Genomic DNA, 14,934 nt, shown 5'->3' on the forward strand with positions numbered 1-14,934 from the left:
CATCAAAAAATAATAAATTCAACTGACATCACTGCAGGGTGCTAGCAAGGTATTACATGCACAGCAAAAAAAATGTAACTGAGGGCGATATAATTTAGGGTGATGCCAGCCACCCATGTATTATTATTGATTTTGATTAAAATATTACATGTAAACGATGTACACATTCGGAACGCGTCGTGTTGTGTTTTATTACAACCTGCTCTGTAGTATTACATCAAGTAGTCAATGTTTATTCCAAATGACATTTTAAATTGTGATCGTATCAAAAAGTAAGGAACGGATTGTGGAACTCAGAAGGATTTGTTCTGCTGGTAAGTCGTATCAATATTTATAACACATCTAAGCAAAACTGTTGGTGATCATTTCATGCCATAATTTTTGTTTTCAGGGAATTTGGCCCTTGTATATCGGCGAAGCAAAAGAGTTCCGGAGATTGAAAACAGCCTTATCTAAAGGTGAGTATTTTCTGTTCAACCTTTTAACCGTCGCGTTAATTATTTCTTTAATGTTTTTAGAAATGAATTGTTAGCGTTTTCAAATGCGCTGTTGCACCGAGGCTGGGTCATTCGGCCGAAAGTCAGGAGGCCGAAAGCCATTCGGCCGAAGGTCATTCAGCCGATGGACGTTAGGTCGAATGGGCTATCTGGCCGAACAGGCCACTAGGCCGAATGGGTTATTCGGCCGACGGTTATCCAGCCGAATGTTTTTAGGCCGAAAGGACGCAAGGCCGAAAGGATGTTCGGCCGAATGATCACTAGGCCGAAAGGTCATAAAGCCGAATGGTTATTAGGCCGAATGGTCATTAGGCCGAATGGTTATTAGGCCGAATGGTCATTAGGCCGAATGGTCATTAGGCGGAATGGTCATTAGGCCGAATGGTCATTAGGCCGAATGGTCGTAAGACCGAATGGTCGAAAGGCCGAATGGTCGAAAGGCCGAATGGTCGTAAAGCCGAATGGACGCAAGGCCGAATGGTCGTAAGGCCAAATGGACGCAAGGCCGAAAGGTCGTAAGGCCGAATGGTCGTAAGGCCGAATGGCCATAAGGATGAATGAACGTCATGAATGGTTGCTAGGTCAATAAGAAATCTTTTACACATGTCGGCATGCTAGGCCGAAAGGTCGTAAGGCCGAATGGCTGTTAGGCCGAATGGTCGTTTGGCCGAATGGCTGTTAGGCCGAATGTTCATAAGGCCGAATGGTCATTAGTTCGAATGATCACAAGGCAATCCATTAGGCCTGATGACCATTCGGCTTGATGATTATTTGGCCTAACGATCATTCGGCCTAACTACTGATCGGCCTAACTACTGAGCTGCCCGACATGCAAGAAAGCGATAATATGTCTTATAGGCCTAGCATAAATTCGGTCCAACGACCATTCAGCCTAACAACAATTCGGCCTAGTGGCTATTCGGCTTAACGACCTTCTAGCATCCATTCGGCCCGACGATCATTCGGCCTCATGACCATTCGGCCTAACGATCTTTCGGCCTAGCATCCATTCGGCCTAACGACCATTCGGCCTTGTGACCATTCGGCCTAATGACCATTCGGCCTAGTGACCATTCGGCCTAATGACCATTCGGCCTAATGACCATTCGGCCTAATGACCATTCGGCCAAATGACCATTCGGCCGAATGACCATTCGGCTTAGTGACCTTTCGGCCGAATGACCATTCGGCCTAACGACCATTCGGTCTAGTGATTATTCGGCCTAATGTCCATTCGGCCTATCGCCCATTCGGCCTATCGCCCATTCGGCCTGATGACCATTCGGCCAAATAATATTCGGCCAAATAACCTTCGGCCTAATGTCGCATTCGGCCTATTGTCCTATTCGGCCGATCATCCGTCGGCCTTTCAACCCATTCGGCCTAGCGACCTTCGGCCTAACATCTTTCGGCCTATCGGCCTTCGGCCGAATGTCCGGCCCCCGTTGCACCACTGGCCATCCAAGGGACAGGAAATTGCCAATTAGTGTCTCGATTTGCGTTAAAAACAAGATTAATAACATACCATCGTTCAAATCCCAAGAGAACGAAACAAGGCTTAACGTGGTATGCCCAAATATGTTGAAAGTTTCTGTTCAAGTAAGGTAGTCTATTATTAAACATTTTGATCATTTCGGAAGGATTCTAATAAGCTCCCGCTGCAGGTGTGACTGAACCTGTTTTCTTACGGTTTCTTTCTTCGTTCGTCAACCTGATCAAAAGTGATCCTCGTATTCAAACAGTCCAAGGAGAGTAGTGCTGTTTCGAAAATAATGCTGACCAGATATTTTTTAAAAATCTAAGGAAAAAAACTATTACTCATACTAGTTACAATGTATTTTTATGTTTTTTTTTTTAAATAAATGATTGTGATTAAGAAATAAAATCATCTCTTGAAATTTCATTGCTGTATTTTATTCTGTTAAAAATTTTGAATCCCATTATACACATAAGAGTACCAGCCATAAGCTGAATTCCTAATTAAATTCCTAGGTCGCATAAAATTCTAAAAAAACCGAAGATGTAAGAAACTTAGAAAAATTTAGAAAATGAAAACGACAACGTTATCTTTGTGCTCGAGTTCGTCTACTGCGATAATAACATCAAAATCGTGTAGTAGCTTGGTCCATCAAAATAATGTAATATTAGATACCTTTATCGACTCAAGTTATGTGCACGTTTTTTATGTAATATCGCAACACTTTTTTTTGCTGTGTGACTACTTTACATGCAATGCTCCACGAGGCTACAGCAGTGATGTCAATTGCATTCATTGTTTATCAATGCGCCCCCGTTAAACAGCTACGGTCAACGACAAAGTTGTTCAACGGAAAATTTCCTTAAGGAAATTTTTAAATTGAAACGGAAATGATGTTGATTTTTCAGAAAAAATATTCAATTTTCCATACATACATACATACATTCAAATTTACTCATGTAAACGTTACTAAAAAGTTCTACAAAAAATCATGGATGATTTTTGGGCCAAGACGAAGCTTTTTAGATCCCAGGGTTTGAGAAATTCAAAAGTGACCAAAATTCGACTCAGTCTAATGTATTAGGCTATGAAAGTTTTGATTCAAAAACTGTTTTTGTTTTTTAAAAGAGTTTGCGTATCAGTTATCACTTCCTGATCTATCTTAAAAATGATTAATTTTCGAATTTTCAAACGCTATCATCATCAAAGCTAGACGTGATAGACGAAATTTTAAAAAATATTCTAATTCAGAGCACTAAATCCTTTACCTTAGTTAGAAAATCTCGTAGTTTCTATTCAGTTGTTTCAGTCCGAACATTCTCCAATCTCATCGTATTCAGTCATCAACGTGTAAGGACTTTCCACAGAACCAAACATAAACACCTACATATTTGGTAAAAAGTCCCTTGCAGCCAGGATTTGCGGAATCTAATTTCCATCCGTAAATCGGTTAATCGGCATAGCCTCTCGTGGGGGACGTTTCCTGTTTACAGAGCCTGTTCCCAAGCAGACTTCCCGATAAGCAGATTCTAATTTAATGCAAAATAAATTTCCCACCATGGACAGCATGGACAGCATTTCCGTTTTCTCGTTTGTCGCTGCCATGATGATGACGATGGGTGGGGTAGTAGGACTTTGTCAATATTTATGGGGAAAACCTACCTGTTGAGTCGATATCACATGCTGGGGCCGAACCATCGAGTGCTGGATTTGCCGCAGCTCGGAGCAGCAGATGGACACATGGGGCGATTCGATGATGCACTGTCATATCGTCAATGTCAAAACACACCGGGGGCGGCATCGGCAGCATCGTGATGATGAAGGCATGAATGATGTGGTTGGATCATCGTCTCCCCGGGGGGGTTTTGTTCAGGTTCGGAAAATTCCAGCCATTGGGAAGCATTTTTCAATGATGGTCCAAACGGTTTCGGTTCGAGGTTGTTGGAGGAAGAAAGAAGAGAGATAAATTTATTAATATTATTTTGCCGAAGGACATCATCGGAAAATGCTCGTTGATGTATGCAGTTTTAGAGAAACGGATTTATAGAGAACTTGATTCAATTTATTCCATTGCGGTTCAGTTGCTGAAGCGAGAATAGAAAATGCCATTGGAGGGGAATGATGTACTTTAGTTATGCCGAGTAACTTTACTGTCAGATTTCATGCTTCATTATTCGATTGAGGCGTGTCAATTTTTTTTTTCATAAATTAAATTTCAAATTCTCGAATGAGATTCTAAGGTAGGCCTTTTGATTTAAGAGATCAAAATTCAATCTGATTTTGAACTAAGAATTCTTAATCTGTCCTAATCATGTCCTTATAAACGGAATATAAAACTTACCCGGTTGAAGCCAACATCCAGCAAAGAGATCACGGCCGCGTCATCCTTCTCGAATAGGCTAAAATTCAGTGGAAGAAAGAAAAATAACGAAATTATGAGAAATGGATACGAAGTTTCAGACAATAAAAAGATTTCTAAAGGTATCACCAGATATCTACAGAGATGAATGTTGATAGTAGTAGAAAATATTTGTGAAGAAAAAAAATTACAAATCAAAATTCCTGGATTCAAAACTTTTAGCCATTCTGTGATTTGAAAAGAAATTCCTTTAATGTCAACTAGGATTCTGACTCATAGTTCCCAAAAACCAAGAATAAATCTTTTCTCACTACCTCACATCCGGAAGGCATAAATTTTCCCTTGCTCCTTCAAGAAGGGAAGATTTGAAAAATGGGCTCCATGCCACGCTGTGCCATTTTACTAACGAAACCCGGATTTAGGACCATTCGTTGCTGAGAAATAGTTGTGCTATTCTTTGGTGGGACGAGAGAAATGTTCTCTACCTTCTCCGGTATTGAGAAATGGTTATGTAGTTCGTTGGCATGTTTTGCCATTTATCACACAAAAATTTTCTGGGGAAAATAGATCCGGATTGACTATGGCTTGTGTGGGAATTTTTTTTTCTATTAAGCTTGTAAGGGAAAGCTGTGGAAACATCGGGAATACTGAGAGAATCGTCAAAATAAATTAGACAGATTTTGTGCGATCTTTCAAAAAATTTCCCTAATGCATTTGGAGATTAGTCTCACGTACTTTGGTTAAGACAAACGATTGAACTATATATTATCAAGGAAACAAACAAGAAAGGACTTACTTCTTCTTAACAACTGCTACCATGGTTGTGTGCTGACTGCCTTTTGAGTTCCGAATGAAGCTGGAAAAAGAAAGAGTGTTTAATGAATATTACATGACGGGTAATCAGAGCGCAAATTATGGCACTTTGGACTGGAATATGATCCGATGTTTCTCGAAGGATAATTCGCGTCCATGGGAAAAATGTTCGGTAGAATACATAACAATACTCATAGGACTAAGAATTTTAAATCTGTAAAGTAACCATAGAAAAATATATCGAAATCGTTTTGAAAAAAAAAACTATAGGTAAAAAGATCAGAGTACCTCATCAAAAATTTTATTCAGAGTTTAAATATTAAACATTTAAAAGTTGAATACATGGGTTCGAATTCAACTCCAGGATTAAAATAAAGAGCTTTGATTTAAAATTAAAATTAACACTAATTAGATTAATAAAAAAAAATCATAATATGTATTCACAATTGAAATTTGAAATTACGTTCAAAATAAACAATTCTAGTTTAGGAATCAATTGAAATTGAAAAAAAAATGATTTCAAACAAATAATGAAGAATAAAACGGTTGGTACATCGTAAAAAGTGTGATTTGGAACTCAGTATGTAAGATCCGTGAACGATTTCTGGATTCAACACAACACAGAAGACAAAAAAAAAACAATCTCAGAAATGGTATTTCAAACGAAAAAAAGGATTCAAGTTCACTCAAAATCACATTTTCTTCCAAGTTGAAATCAGTTTGTCATTTTTTTCAGGAATATTAGCCACAAGGTAAATTAGTTTCAACATTATTAAATACAGAATTCTATCCTTTGAAATATTATTCAAAATGCTATTCTGCTGATATTTTTCGACCAAATTTTCTGCGTTAGATCGATCAACTATCACACTATTATATCACAAAAATTTGAGCTTTCTGGAGTTTGTGTGGCCTGAGATACAGTAATTCTACGAAAATCGAACTTTTTGAACTTTTGGCATTCAAACTACAATATCTCAGAAACTACGCTACATTTTTTATAGAAATTTTGCAAAGTGATTGTTGAAATATGAAGCTAGCATGTCTAAAGTTTTTGAAAAGTTCTATCGATGGGATCAAAAGTTACGTGAAGTACAATATATCAGGCATGAACCTAGAAATGCGATTTCTATATAATTTTGGACGAATATTTCCATAGGAAAATCATATTTTATGTTTAACAACCAGTAAATCTATTTCAACAAAAAAAAAATCAAAACAATATCTCGAGATTCTGATTTAAAATTACAAAAAGATCATTTATTCATTTTTTTCTTTTCTTCATTACTTTTTCCAGACATTTTTTGACTGATCTGTGGATGGGAACGATATTGTTCTGATGAATCGTCCAAAATTCTATAGAAATCGCATTTTTGGGTTCATGCCTGAAATATTGTACCACGCGTAACTTTTGATCCCATCGATAGAACTTTTCAAAAACTTAAGACATGCTTACTAAATATTTCAACAATTACTCTGCAAAATTTCAATAAAAAATGTAGCGTAATTTCTGAGATATTGTAGTTTGAATGCTAAAAGTCCAAATAGTTCGGTTTTCATAGAATTACTGTATCTTAGGCCACACAAACTCCATAAAGCTCAAATTTTGTGGTAAAATAGTGTGATGGTTGATCTATCTAACGCAGAAAATTTGGTCAAAAAATATCATCAAAGTAAAAAGTTATGGAAGTTCAAAGTCGAAGTGACAGTGCGCGTGCTTTCAATTTCTATACAATTATGAACGGTACTGTATGAAAATGACGGATTTCACGCCAAATCGAGTTGGCATGACCCTCTCAGAAGTCAATGAAACTTTGTGGGCATACAGATCTTACCTTGTTAAGCAACTTGGCGTTCTTATAGTTTTCCCAAAAAAATTATCTAGACTAGCATTTGAAAAGGTCAAACTGTTTTAGCTCGGAAATTACAATTCCTACACAAATGTGGTTCATGAGAGAGTTACACTGAGAAAAATGCATTTCAAAAACTAATACTCCATTTTCTAAAAGCGTACCTTTCTCAGAATTTGATGAAATTTTTTTTAAGCCAGGTAATAATAATTCCTACAAGTTGTCCATACATTGCAATTTGTGTATATTTAAGGGAAAAAAAAATCTGACAAAAACTTTATCATCATTTTTTTTTTGAAAATCATATAATTTATGTTTTCTGTGTAGATTTCCAACTTTTTATTGAAAAACTGCTTTGTTGAATCTATTGTATTTATTCAATAATAATAATAATATTTATTAAAGACCTTTTAACCTTGAGAGGTCATTCGGGTCTGAAAATGTATTTATTCAAATATAACATCGAATATGTGTACAGAAACTGTATACACATGAGCAGACATCTGTTTTCTTTACAGTGGAGTAAGTTTTATGTTAAAATTTCCTTCATTTTTTTGTAAAATCGATTTTATTATAACTGTTGTCAAAACTGCCGAACCTCATACCGTGCGGGCTGAATACGCCTATTTGTGTTCTAGGCAAAATTTTTGTTTATGGAGGCAGGAAGGGAAGGAAAAAAGGGAAAACCTTTTCAAATCTGTTTCGAGATCTTCAATTATCTCTAAAGTAGGGTTACCATATCACGCAATGCTTAAAAGAGTACAATTAAAAAAAATCTAAATGAGTATAGAAAATTCTATAAAATTAAAAAAAAAGAGCTATTTGAAGTCATTAAAAACTGCCAATTTGTTATTATTATTGTTATGAGTAAGCATTTCAGATTGCCTGCTTTTTTCTGGTCCGTAAAATCTCCGGAATTATCCTAAATCGAAGCAAAATTCATATCAAAACTAGGTTTTTTTTACATAGAATTTACAAAAATTTAATATCTTGAATTTACATGAGAAAAGTCTGAATTTTTGTCGGTTTTTCCCGGATATTGTCCGGTTTTTAATTGAAAATTTTACAATCCAATGACCGGATTTTGACAGGTTTTTGGGTAAAATGACCGGATTTTCCAGGCCCGAATACGCTCAGAAAAAAATCTGGAAGGCTAAGGTATGACGTTTATGATAATTATATATTTTGTCATAATTTTTTTTATAATGAAAAGAGAAAAGTCAAGAACTTAGTATTCCTATTGGGATTATTCAAAGAAAAAGAATTATTTGATGTTATCTGACAAACCACACCAAACCCGATAAAATACTTGATTTCAAAAAGAGATTTTAGGCGCGTTTATTTCTTTGAACATATAATATGTAAGATTTGTGCGCGACAAAGCATTCGAGTATTTTGCTTATGTGCTTTTTGTTAACTGTTCGGAGGTTCATTGCATATTCAAAGGCGCTTATTGCGCTCACAAAAAATTACGATTCAAAGATGTCTTCATTAAGGGGGGGGTAGGGTCTAACACTTAAAAAAAATCGATTTTTTTATTTTTTTATTTTCTTATTGTAAAACATTTCAAGAATGTTGTGTCAAATTTTCAAGTCAATTGAAGCAAAACTGTAGAAGTTATAGGCCTTTATCTCCTCCTATCTAATACTGCAAGAAAGCAAGAGCAAAAACTTCAAACGCGTTTTTCTCGAAAGCACATTTTTAAAGTCCGTGGACATCGTCATTTGATAACTACTTATCCGATTCTTTTCAAATTTGGAACATATTTTCTACATATAAAATACCAGACCCCAACGTTTTTCTTTTTTGATTTTTTTTACTTTGGGGAGATTTTAGAGGTGAAAAATGGCGGATTTTTAAGTGAAAAATCGTAGTTTTTACTTCAAACAGCCACAAAAATTTCATAAAAATATTTTTAAGTTAAATAAAAACGTTGGGGTCCAGAAAAACATCTATTAAAAATATTTTGCTCTGATTTTTTGACTTCAGATGATTCTGTGCTGAGATACAGTGTCCACCGCAAATCCTGTTTTCTAAAAGGCATCCTCGAAAATGCTCCGTCACCGGCTCATTTTTCAATATTTTTCTACGAAAAAATTACTAAATGTTCTTTTAACAATGCTTTGTATAATGCAAAAAAATTGAATACATTTGTTTGAACGATAGCTCTAGAAAAAAATCGTGAAAATGGTGTTTTTGTTATACCCGTTAGACCCTACCCCCCCCTTAATACGGGATATTTCGATGAGGTATTGAAAGTATTCTTAAGTTGTATTTCTTCCATATTTCTTGCATATATAAGATGTGGTAAACGCATTAGATATACTGAAACAAACAAGTTCATTTTTCTGATTGAATCGCTCTCATAAAAAAGAAGAGTACGCTCATTTTTCGATCAAAAAAGAGTACATGTACTCTTAAAAGAGTACGTATGGTAACCCTACTCTAAAGGTGTTAATTAGAGCTTAAATTCGAAGTTTTAATGATATTATCTATTCAATTTAACCTGTTATTTTAAGATAGCGGAATCTTACAAACATGATGAGGGCATAAAAAACACCCTTTTTCCACTTTCCAATCATTACGAAACCATCAGAAAAGCTCAAATTTATTTCACTTCTAAGGTACATTTTAATAAGAAATAAAAACCATCCAACTTTTTGTTTTGAGCTTCTTTACGTATAATTTTTAAAAGCCAGAATATTACATTTAAAGGCATCCAGACATTTAGTTCTTTCTTGCCTTATGCTCAAACCGTATTACCCTCAAAATGCATTGATAAGATATGTCTTGTAAGCCATTTCGTCAAACGGCCGTAGACGCATTTAACCCGATAGGTCCATGTAGGCAACCTTTCCCCTACTGATTTCGAGAGCTTCGATTGTAATAATTGATGGTAATAGAAAGGGGAAACCTACACTGAAAAAAAAATGCAATTATTCGGAGCTTTTATAGACTTATGGCAGGCCTGCCAGATGGCTTTCGAAAAAAGCGGAACATTTTCAGCACAAAAGCAGGACACAGTTTAAAAAAAATCAGGACATTTTGAAGGTAATTAGGAAAAATGATAGGTCTAGGTATAAAAGTGCGCTGCTTTTATATTTAAATAACAAATTTTATAAATTGACAATCAAAGCATAACACAGTTGGTAAACAATATGCTTTTCGATTCAACGTCCATTATTTCAAACCCAGAAGAAAACATCGAAAAAAATTGGAGATTTTCAATATTTTTCCGCCATCTATCTCGTTGGATAAAACAGTGCAAGTGACTCCAAGTTGTTGAAAAACTTTGATTGAAAAACAAAAAAAATAGTTGATGAAAAAGTGATCGGCATTAAAGGCGATATTTAGTTTTTCAATATCTCAAGTTTTTTTTTATTTTCACAATGCCTGCTCTTGAATGTTAATACAAAAAAATGCTTGGATAAAGCTCTAATTTTTATATATTTGTGAGAATTAATAATTTGATTCACTGGAAAGGTCACATGAGTTCCGTTTTAAGATTAAGAACATCGCAAAATTCTAGAAATTTATATACAAATCTAATTAAACCATTTAAGTGCACAGTACACTCAGTGGGGCATTATTTTAGCTTTTTTTTAGCAGGGTGGACCATTCAATTTCAAATTTTCATTTCCCGATTTTTTCCGACTAAAAAGTATGGCCTTACGAAAGTCCCGATTCTTAAAAGCAAAACAAAAAAAAAACAGTCTCAAAAGCTTTATTAAACGGTTTTTACTTTTGATTGGTGATTTAATTTAAAAAACCAAATATCAGAGTATATTTAAGATTACAATTTTTATTGTGATAAGGGCCTGTCTCTGCGCAGTTTTATATCTCGCTATCAAGAAAACGAATTTTTCAATAAGAACTTTTAGCAAAAGCCTGAGCAAAATTAAAACTTGCGCAAAGTTTGAAATTAAAGCTTTTTAAAGAATTGAGGTACACTTCATATGCAGATATGGAGTCGGAGTTCCTATTTTTATGACATAATGTGTTACTTGAAATTTCAATTATGTGCTTAATGAGTTGATGGTCAGAATTTCAGTAAAGACATTCCGATACTTAAACAAAGAAGAAGACGAAAGTTAAATGGGAAATATTAAAGAATGCAAATGCAAAGAAATGAGAACGAAAAAGTCTCATATTTCTACTAGCTAGTTCTCGATAACAACTGGACTGAAGTCTACAATTTTACCATTTCTGAGTTGCTCAAAACCTCAAGTTGAATTTTTGAAACATGGTTCGAGTGAAAGTTTCTCGTTTTTTCAGTTATCCTGGAGCATTATAGGCATTGAAATATATTCACTGACAAACTGAGCCAAAATTCCCGATTTCTTGGAGGAATACCCGACTTTTTCCCTAAGGTTTTTGAATCCCGACTCTTTCCCGCATTTCCCGAAGGGTTGAAAACCCTGTACTACTTAGCATTACCATTCAAATATTTTTAGCATTTTTTTTCTAACTGGAAATCTATAAATTTCGTTATGCAGCAAAAATAGTCAGTTGACATCCAGGAGTTTCTCGACATAAACCGTTTCCAAAGGCTAGATTGCTTTCTAAAAGGTTTGATCAATGAAAATATTTATGTTATTTTTATTTAAAGAACATTTTGAATATTTTAAATGCTTACGAAACTCTTTTGCAAACTTTTACCAGTTTTGAAAATAGAAAAACAACATAATTGAATTGCTTGTCACAAAATAGAGCTTGGCAAAAAACATAAACTTGAAAAATAATTATTTCAAATGAAATATTTTCAAATTATCTTGAACAGCAAAATCTCTGCTCATAAAGTTAGAAGGATTGATATCGGCTATGAGTTCGCCAAAAGAAACCTGTATTTTTTACATTGTTGCAGTTGCAAATAAGACTTGTATTTTGTAGATTTGTATACTTGTAGGTTTGTAATTTGAAAAATTTGAAATTAGAGAAGAATAATGAAAACTTTTAACAAATTTCTTCAATATAGTTTTTTAGATATCCAACTAAAAAACAATTTTAGATGTTCACTGAGAGAAAGGTTTAGATACAAAGATTATTTTCGTAATTTTTACATTCAAAAGTTTAAAAATTATAACTTATAGAATTCTTTAAAGAATTTTCCGATATAAATGTCATTTAACAAATGAAAATAAAAAAACACATTTCCTTAGAAGAAAATGTAAAAAAATATCTTCAAGATATTCACAATATTCGTACTGGGAATCTTTATATCATGGTAACCCCTCACTAACATTTTAATGATTCTTATTTTGCAACAATTCCAAAACGATTATTTGAGAAAGTGTTTGTTAATAATTTTCTGAAGTTTCTGAAGTATTTGGCTGAATCGTTGTTTGAATGAATCGAATTATTATTAATTCTTGTTCAAATTCTTCAAATTTAGAGCATAAATTTAATTCTAAAATAAGATAATCAAAATTATATTCTTAGGTATGAAGCTTTTGAAACATCATTTTTATTTGTTTTTTTTTCCGTCAATTTCAAGCTCTCGTACTAGATTTTAAATTTTGTGGGAACTGAATACAAAGAAAAAGTAAATAATTTGCAACGAATTATTCATGAAAAAGTGAAAAGTCGTATTTTATTCTTCTATGTCATAAGATGTCATAAGATGAGATATGGCCAAACAAATTTTCTTGTTTTTGAAGGGGTTATCCCAAACTTATGGCCGGTAGCGTTTATGGTCAGGAAATTCTAATTCAACGCTGAACACGAAATCACGACCCAGACGGCTGAAATTTTGGGAATCTAGGTTTGAACCTGGCTTTAAAATGGTATACGAGACACGTCATTCAAAGCAAGTAAATTTTTCGATTTATGGCCACCACTTTCCCCATAGTGCACCGGGGGGTCTAGAACAATTTATTTTTTTGAAGATTTTTTAACCTTTTTAATGGTTTTATTTTTTTTTCAAAGACAAAATCATAAATCACTGTGAAAACGCTCGTCTTACCTTAATCGTTAATCCAACTCCATATGTCAATAACATGGTTTAATAGGAAATGTCCCTGGCTACAATTTCGTAGAAGAGTGATCAAAGTGATACAAATTGAGAGAAAAGAGTCACAAACAGATTGATTGTTGTTTCATTAGAAAAATCTAATAAAACTTCTCATCACTGATTGAACCAAAACCAGAAATAGTATTCTACGAGCTTAGTTAAAGATTGTAAAGTGTATAAATATTCAAAACGGTTTATTTACATTAAAAAATCATTTTTTTACATAAATTTGATCAGGATTATCTGAAGTAATGAGCATTTATGGCGTTTTATTATTACGGAACAAATATCAATTTTTTTGTCACTCCGATTTTTCCAAAAATTTTGAAGTGGAGAATAAATAAAGTTGAAGGCAATTAAAACAAAAATTTTATACATTCTTTGAAAATTCAAACAGTTGAAAGAGCGAGAGCCGAACTGTAGAAAATGGGAGTAATATCACCTGTTGTTTAAGAAATTTTTCAAATGTTTGATCTAAATTTTCTCGATTTTTTCATTTTGTGCAATGGAGATTGTATACAAGTCTGTTGCAAGCCAGCTTTTGTACAATTTATTTTCCAATTTCTTGAAAATTTTAATTAGTGTTGGTCATGAAGATTTCGACTGTATGTTTTAGTGTTCAAATTACGGCAAATCAGTCCAATTTTTTTTTATTTGTAAACGACGTTTAATTTATTCCGACGTTTCGGTGTTTATTGACACCATCATCAGGGATCCTACAATGTTTTTTGAACAATATTATTGTAAAACTAAAGTGTATTGTTTGTGTGTTGATTGTCCTATTTTCTAAGCCTACTTACAAAGTTGTCGTTTATTACTTTTTTTTTTAAAAACGTACTGTCCGGATTATTATATGCAGAAGCACTGTAACGGTAGTTGGCAAATGTTATAAATTATCATATTAAACTGTACTATTTCTTACGATTCAAACAGATGTAAACAATTTAAACTCTATTTTTGCATCTGTCTTAAACATATTAAACCAACACAATTATAAGAAAATATACCGGAAAGATGTCAAAAATATCGGTAATCAGACCGAACAAAAAACAACGCAAGAAGAAACATTGCAAAACAATAGTACCGCCTGAAAGTACACCACAGTGCTTCTCATAGAAAGAAATTTTGAATTTGAATCGTAAGAAATAGTACAGTTTAATATGATAATTTATAACATTTCCAACTACCGTTACAGTGATTCTGCATAAAATAATCCGGACAGTACGTTTTTACAAAAAACAAGTAATAAACGACAACAAGTAGGCTTAGAAAATAGGACAATCAACACACAAACAATAGGGGAGAGTGGGGATACTTGATTCCCTTTTCTTATTTTCACCATATCTTTTTGGAAAAATTTAGCAACTCGCCGTCTTTGATATTTTCTGACAGCTTGTAACTTCAAGTTTCTATGCTCCTAAAATTAGAACGATACTTGAACCCGTTGATGAACGAGAAGCATTTTTGTGGGAGTAAAAAATTTGCGATTTTTCTGAAGTTAGGGGAGACTTGATCCCCTATTGAAGGAGACTTGATCTTTTATTCAGGAAGCCCTAATCCTTGTATAAAAATCTAACAAAACCCCAAGATAGAATGTTAATTGTATATTTTGGTCATGTTTGTTCTCATTTCACAATCTATAGCAGGCATAAGAAGAAAATTCTATAACTTTGTGTCAACGCTAATAACATTGCATACTTAAAGGCGCTATTTTTTATAATTAAGAGAAAATTAATTATTTTTGCTCTTTTCTTCAGACAATTGTTTGATAAATATAAGTTTTTTGGATAAATATTAGTAATTTAGTAATCAGCAATCATAACGATCAATTCAGAAGAAGAATATGTCGTTTGAAAGGGGGATCAATTGTACCCAACTCTAGGGGATCAATTGTACCCATAATCATTATTTTAGCAAACTGTTTCTGA

The 14,934-nt window shown here is 33.9% G+C and overlaps 1 protein-coding gene across 6 annotated transcripts in view; it reads right to left on the reverse strand.

Annotated features, from left to right (window-relative positions):
• The window catches only part of LOC129752781 (high affinity cAMP-specific and IBMX-insensitive 3',5'-cyclic phosphodiesterase 8), a 326,911-nt gene that overhangs the window by 42,505 nt on the left and 269,472 nt on the right, over positions 1-14,934 (reverse strand). For all 6 annotated transcript variants that reach the window (XM_055748557.1, XM_055748556.1, XM_055748553.1 and 3 more), the window contains 3 exons: positions 5,130-5,189; positions 4,316-4,373; positions 3,637-3,735 (listed from right to left, as the gene is read on the reverse strand). In XM_055748557.1, coding sequence (XP_055604532.1) covers positions 3,637-3,735; positions 4,316-4,373; positions 5,130-5,189 — 217 coding nt within the window. The remainder of the gene's footprint in view (positions 1-3,636; positions 3,736-4,315; positions 4,374-5,129; positions 5,190-14,934) is intronic.

Source organism: Uranotaenia lowii, chromosome 3 (genome assembly GCF_029784155.1).
Source record: "Uranotaenia lowii strain MFRU-FL chromosome 3, ASM2978415v1, whole genome shotgun sequence".
Lineage (NCBI taxonomy): Eukaryota > Metazoa > Arthropoda > Insecta > Diptera > Culicidae > Uranotaenia > Uranotaenia lowii.